The sequence below is a fragment of the Chrysochloris asiatica genome, unplaced genomic scaffold, assembly GCF_000296735.1.
Source record: "Chrysochloris asiatica unplaced genomic scaffold, ChrAsi1.0 scaffold00321, whole genome shotgun sequence".
Classification (NCBI taxonomy): domain Eukaryota; kingdom Metazoa; phylum Chordata; class Mammalia; order Afrosoricida; family Chrysochloridae; genus Chrysochloris; species Chrysochloris asiatica.
In genome coordinates this window covers 778216-784475 of record NW_006408839.1, presented here as the reverse complement: position 1 = coordinate 784475, position 6260 = coordinate 778216, and the positions used below count along the sequence as shown (strand labels likewise).

General features: G+C 46.1%; 1 protein-coding gene across 1 annotated transcript in view; it reads right to left on the bottom strand.

Annotated features, from left to right (window-relative positions):
* ADCY2 (adenylate cyclase 2 (brain)) overlaps nucleotides 1-6260 on the bottom strand; it is a 403615-nt gene that overhangs the window by 55343 nt on the left and 342012 nt on the right. Inside the window, exons 16-17 of the mRNA XM_006875344.1 lie at nucleotides 5061-5198; nucleotides 1728-1847 (exon numbers count right to left, since the gene is read on the bottom strand). Coding sequence (XP_006875406.1) covers nucleotides 1728-1847; nucleotides 5061-5198 — 258 coding nt within the window. The remainder of the gene's footprint in view (nucleotides 1-1727; nucleotides 1848-5060; nucleotides 5199-6260) is intronic.

The following is a 6260-nucleotide window of genomic DNA, read 5'->3' as shown; positions in this document are numbered from 1 at the left end:
TTACAGTACCACGTGGGTGCTGGGTCGAGATGTTACAGTTACAGTACCACGTGGGTGCTGGGTCGAGATGTTACATTTACAGTACCACGTGGGTGCTGGGTCGAGATGTTACATTTACAGTACCACGTGGGTGCTGGGTCGAGATATTACAGTTACAGTACCACGTGGGTGCTGGGTCGAGATGTTACAGTTACAGTACCACGTGGGTGCTGGGTCGAGATGTTACATTTACAGTACCACTTGGGTGCTGAAGTCCTGGTGTGGCAGAGTAGAACTGCCCCATTGGGTTTTCTATGCTGTTTCTCCTTCAGAGCCACTGAGTGGGTTCGAACCTGTTTGTACCGTCAGGGCTCCTTGAGGGTGGTGTGTGCGTTGGAAATGAGGTAGCCCTTATGAGGACAAAGATAAGAGAAGTTGGTGACCATGCCGAAATGCCCTTAAGGCAGTTTTTGTTAAACCCACTCAGCTCACGGTGCCCCCATATAGGTCAGAAGAGAACTGTGCTCAACAAGGTTTTCAGTGGCTGCGTTTCTATAAGTAGATTCCACTCATGGTGCCCCGTGTGCGTCAGAGTAGAACTGTGCCCCACAGGGTTCTCAGTGGATGATTTTTCATAGTAGATTCCACTCATGGCACCCCCATGTGTGTCAGAGTAGAACTGTGCCCACAGGGTTCTCAGTGGATGATTTTTCATAAGTAGATCCCACTCATGGTGCCCCCGTGAGTGTCAGAGGAGAACCGTGCTCCACAGGGTTCTCAGTGGATGAGTTTTCAGAAGAAGATTGATCACCAGACCTTTTTCCCCAAGGTGCTTATGAGTGGATTCAAATAGCCAGCCTTTCAAAGGGATTTGGTAGCAGCTACGTGGACTTGAAAGGGCTTCCCAAAAGGACCTTCCAAGTCTGCAAACACAGGCCTGACCAACTGCCTGACTAGCCAGGAGGAGGTTACAGTTTCTTTCTTTCTTTTGCTGGCTATATCTTTAGCTCTAGAAAGTCTTATTTTTTTATTGTGATTTGGGTGAAAGTTTCCAAAGCAAAATGCTTTTCCATTCAGCAATCCATGTACCTTTCGATTCATGACACTTGCTGTAACCCCACTATGTACCTGCCTCCTCCTTGTGGTGAGTGTGTTCGTTTGTCCTTGTTGCCTATCTCTCCTGCCTTCTGAGCTTTCTTTCTGGGTACATTCTGCCCTTTTGATCTCATGTGGCTGTGTTTACTAGGGAGTACGTATCGCTCCCTTTACAGACCTGTCTATTGCCTGGCCTGGCCTCCTGGTGTGGCGCTGTAGGGTCATCACTGGATCTCTAACCACAAGGTTGGCAGTTCAAACCCACCAGCTGTTCCTCAGAAATCCTACATAGGATCAATACAAGTTGGAACCAACTTGATGGCACTTAACAATTGTTTGGCTGAAATCTGAGCCATGGGGTGAGTTCAGTTCCAGGTTTGAAGGGTGATTCTCCGGATTCCACGAGTCTCTATATGACCAGTAAACCTGGTCTGTTTTTATGATTTTGAGTTTGGGTCCACATTTTTCTCCTACCCTGCCCCTCCCTTTCAGCGCAGACGCTGATACTTTTCAGCTGGTCCAAGGCCATTCAAACACGGGCAATTATGAAGAAAAGCAGCAACCAGGACACATCAGGAGGTGGAGGGCCTACATCCTCCAGAAGGAGACAAGAACTCAAAATAACATAGTAACTCCAAGTGAAACATCCTTACCGGGAGAAAAAACAAATTTTGCGCACGAAGAATGGCCGCCTGGTCGCGTGAGGTGGGAAAACTTGTGTTCGATGTGTTGGTTGTTGGAGGAATTGCCTCTTCTGAATCACTCAGGAAAAACTGCCAAAAAAACATCCCAATGAGTTAGTGCATATTAGATGAACAAACTGGTAGGAAGTTGCTAACTGCATCAATTGCTCTGTTTCTTATGCACAGTAAGCTGGCTTGTTGGAGTGGATAACCCCCTACGTTTAGACCCAATGCCAGCTGTCGTCATCTCTTCCTTGTGAGCTTAAGGAATTCCCATGATGAGAAGAAAATGCCTGCTTTTTTGCGGTTCCAGACACTTAAGGATGGATTCCAGACCCACAAGAGCAGTGTTGAATAAATAGCTTCTGTTAAACATTTGCTTAAAAGTGCAAAAATCACACATGGTGGAGGGCTTGGTCAGAATGACGCATGGAAGCTGCCATCACCCTGCCGAATGACCCGGAACTCTCTCTCTAGCATGGGACACAGCCTTCAGAGTGTTTGCTGGGGCATCTGCGCCATCTTGGTTCAAATGGTAGAGTCAGTAACTATGGATGAGTTTTTGATTTTACAAAAGAATGTGAATCTGATGGGCAAAATGCAATAGCCAGGGCCAACGATTGTATTTATGCCTCGTCAACCGTGGGCAGCTCAGGGTCAGGTTTGAGAAGACAGACCCTCTCAGGATTGTAGGAAAAGAAGGCTCAATGAAAAAGGGAGAGGGTCAGCCTGAGGCAGTGAGCAAACCTGCTCTTAGGGTGGGGTTGCCAACGTCAGCACCAGGGGGAACCCAGTCACTCTCTTCCTCCCTGTCTCTTTCCTGCTCTCTCTCCTGACTCCAGCTCTTTCTCTCTCTCTTCCTCTATTTCTATCTCCTCTCCCAACCTCTCTCTCTCTCTGTCCTTCTCAATCTCTTTCTATCCCCCACTTTGTCTGCCTCTCTGTCTCTCTTTCACAGTGTGCATGCTGTTTAAACGTCAATGGGTCACTCATCTGTCACATGGCCGGGTGTCAGAGGAGTGTTCTGGAAAGATAAATGAGGAAAGTGTGTCATCCAGCAACCCCATCCTGTGTCCTGCACATGGGTAACCACATGGATCTTGGCGAGCCTTAAAAAGGCAAATTTTCCTGAGATGTTGCAGTTTCTCCTGTCTGCTTGCACTCACTGACATCCTTTGACGGCATGGGTTCTTATGAAATATCTACAGGAGTTTACCAACACAGAGGCTCTGCTCATTAGATCATAGGGTAACATGTAGCCAAATCTCCATTCTAAAGAAATGTGGTAAAGTTTTGAAATGTACGCCAAAGAACTTAATAACACCATCACCAGCCGACTGTATATGTGCAAACCAAGAGAAAATGACTGGAAGACTCGCTTGAACAGTATGGAAATGAAAAAAAAATGTTACTGACTTATTTGGGACGCACAAAAACATTACAGACTTAACTGTTAGAGAGTCGTGAATAGCAAATAGGTGATTTTAGTGTGTTGTTAAGGAGCTCTGGTAGCGTAGTGGTTATGAGTCACACTGCTAGCCTGAAGGTCAGCAGTTCAAAACTACCAGCTATTCCACAGGAGAAAGATGAGGCTGTCTGCTCCTATAAAGATTTACAGCCTTGGACACAGGGTCGCTATGAGTTGGAACCGACTCCCTGGCACACCAGCATCACACCAAGGCGTTAGCCTTGTTGTTGGTTTTGTTAGGTGCCATCAAGTCGGTACTGACTCATAGTGACCCTATGCACAAAAGAACGAAACACTGCCCAGTCCTGGACCAACCTCACTATTGTTGCCACGCTTGAGCCCACTGATGCTGCCATTTTGCCAATCCATCTTGCTGGGGGTCTTCCTCTTTTTCTCTGACCCTCCACCTTACCAAACATGATATCCTTCTCCAGCGACTGGTCCCTCCTGACAATATGTCCAAAGTATGAGAGATGAAGTTTGGCCATCCTGGCCTCCAAGGAGCACTCTGGCTGCACTTCTTCTAACACAGATCTGTTGGTTCTTTTGGCAGCCCATGGTACTTTCAATACTCTCCTCCAACACCATAACTCAAAGGCATCAATTCTACTGTCTTCCTTATTCAATGTGTAGCTTTCGCATGGATATGAGGTTATTGAAAACACCATGGCTTGGGTCAGGTGCACCTTAGTCCTCAAGCTGACATCTTTGCTCTTCAACACTTTAAAAAGTTCCTGTGCAGCAGATTTGCCCAGTGCAATACGTCGTCTGATCTCCTGACTGCTGCTTCCGTGCGTGTTGATAGTTGATCCAAGAAGAATGAAGTCCTTGACAACTCAATCTTTTCTCTGTTGATAAGAAAGTTGTTTATTGGTCCAGTGGTGAGGATTTTGATTTTCTTTGCATTTAGATACAACCAACAACAAAGGTTGTGGTCTTTGATCTTCATCAGTAAGTATTTTAAGTCGTCTTCACTTTCAGCAAGCAAGGTTGTATCATCTGCATTTCGCAGGTTGTTAATGAGTCTTCCTCCAATCCTGATGCCACATTTTTCTTCAGATAACCCAGCTTCTCGGATGATTTGCTCAGTATACAGGTTGAATAAGTATGGTGAACGAATACACCTCTGTTGCACACCTTTCTTAATTTTAAACCTTTCAGTGGTCCCAATGTTCTGTTTGAACCACTGCCTCTTGGTCCATGTACAGATTCCTCATGAGCACAATTAAGTGTTTTGGAATACGTCACAAAGTTATCCATAGGTTCACATGATTCACACGATTGAAAGCCTTTGCGTAGTCAATAAAGCACAGGTAAACATCTTTCTGATATTCTCTGCTTTTAGCCAAGATCCATCTGATATCAGCAATGATATCCCTTGTTCCACATCCTCTTCTGAAACAGGGTTGAACCTCTGGAAGTTCTCTGTCAGTGTATGCTTGCAGCCATTTCTGTATTACCTTTAGTAAAATTTTACTCGCATGGGCTATCAAAGAGATTGTCCAATGATTTCCACAGTCCATTGGGTCACCTCTCTTTGCAATGGGCATAAATATGGATCTCTTCCAATCAGTTGGCCAGATAGTTGTCTTCCAAATTTCTTGGCAGAGATGAGGGAGTGCCGCCTCACTTTCTTGAAAGATGGGGGAGCACTGGGTAGATGATCATAAAACATCAATGGTCCTGAGTGGGGAAGGTGTGTGAAGGAACACGGCTCACTCTGTCCACCCTGCCACCTTTGCAGAAGTGATATTCCTCCAAGTCCACAACCGAGTGTTTGTGAAACTGATGCTACCCCTTCCCCACTCCTCAGGCAGACCACAGAGGGTACTCACCATGTTGAAGACGGCCATGACCAGGACGATGGCTGTGGTGACGATCGTGAGGCAGATGCGAGGCCAGGGCCTGTTGGCGATGATGCCCGATGACTTCAGGAGCCACAGGAAGATGGTGGACGCCTTCTTACTGCATTGCTGATGAAGGGAGAAAGAAAAGATGGGTGTTCCTATCTGTGAGCTCTCTCATGGCTGCTTACAGCCACAAAATAATCCCAGAACCCAAAGCCGTTCCTGTCATGTTGAGCACATGACCTGTCAGTCCTATCATGGCTCCACCTTACAGCAGCCAGACTCCAGGCCTCTCTCCCATGGTCAGTGGCAGTGTGCAAATGATCCGTGCCACCCAGGGACTTAAAAACCTCACCGTCATCGGTAATCTTCACAGAAAAAACAAGTGGTCACAGACACCATTAAAATCATTGCTTTGGGCTTACTAGTATCATTCCAGCCAATTAAGAACTGAGTTTTAAAGAGATCTGAGGAAATAACCCACAAAATCTCACAGAGAGTTAGGGTGGTTGAAAACATGTCAACAATGAAGAGACACCAAGGCCATAAGAAGGAGAATTCAACAAACTCCTAGTAGATGTTTGAGGAAAACAAAACTGAAAGACAAGGAAAAGGCCCCAAAAATGAGGAAAAATTGGCCAATGAGAGCCCTGGTGGAACAGCTGTCATTGTTGTTGCTGTTAGGTGCCATCGAGTTGGCACCAACTCATCATGACCCTACGGAGAGTAGAAGAAAAACTGCTCAGTCTTTCACTGGCCTCACAATCATTGTTACGCTTCAGCCCATTGCTGCTCCCACTGGGCCAATCTATCTCCTTGGGGGTTTCCTCTTTTTCTCTGATGCTCCATTTCACCAAGCATGATGTCCTTCTCCTGGGACTGCTCCCTCCTGATAATATATTCAAAGTATCAGAGACAAAATCTGGACATCCTGGCTTCCAAGGAGCATCTGGCTGTACTTTTTCCAACACAGATCTGTTTGTTCTTCTGGTAGGCCTTGGTGCTTTCCATATTCTCCTCCAACACCACAACTCAAATGCATTAACTCTTCTATGGTCTTCCTTAGTCACGGTCCAACTTTCACATGACTATGAGGTCAGGCGCAACTTAGTCCTCAAGCTGACATCTTTGCTCTTCAACACTTTAACAAGGTCTTGTGCAGCAGATTTGCCTAATGCAATATGTCAT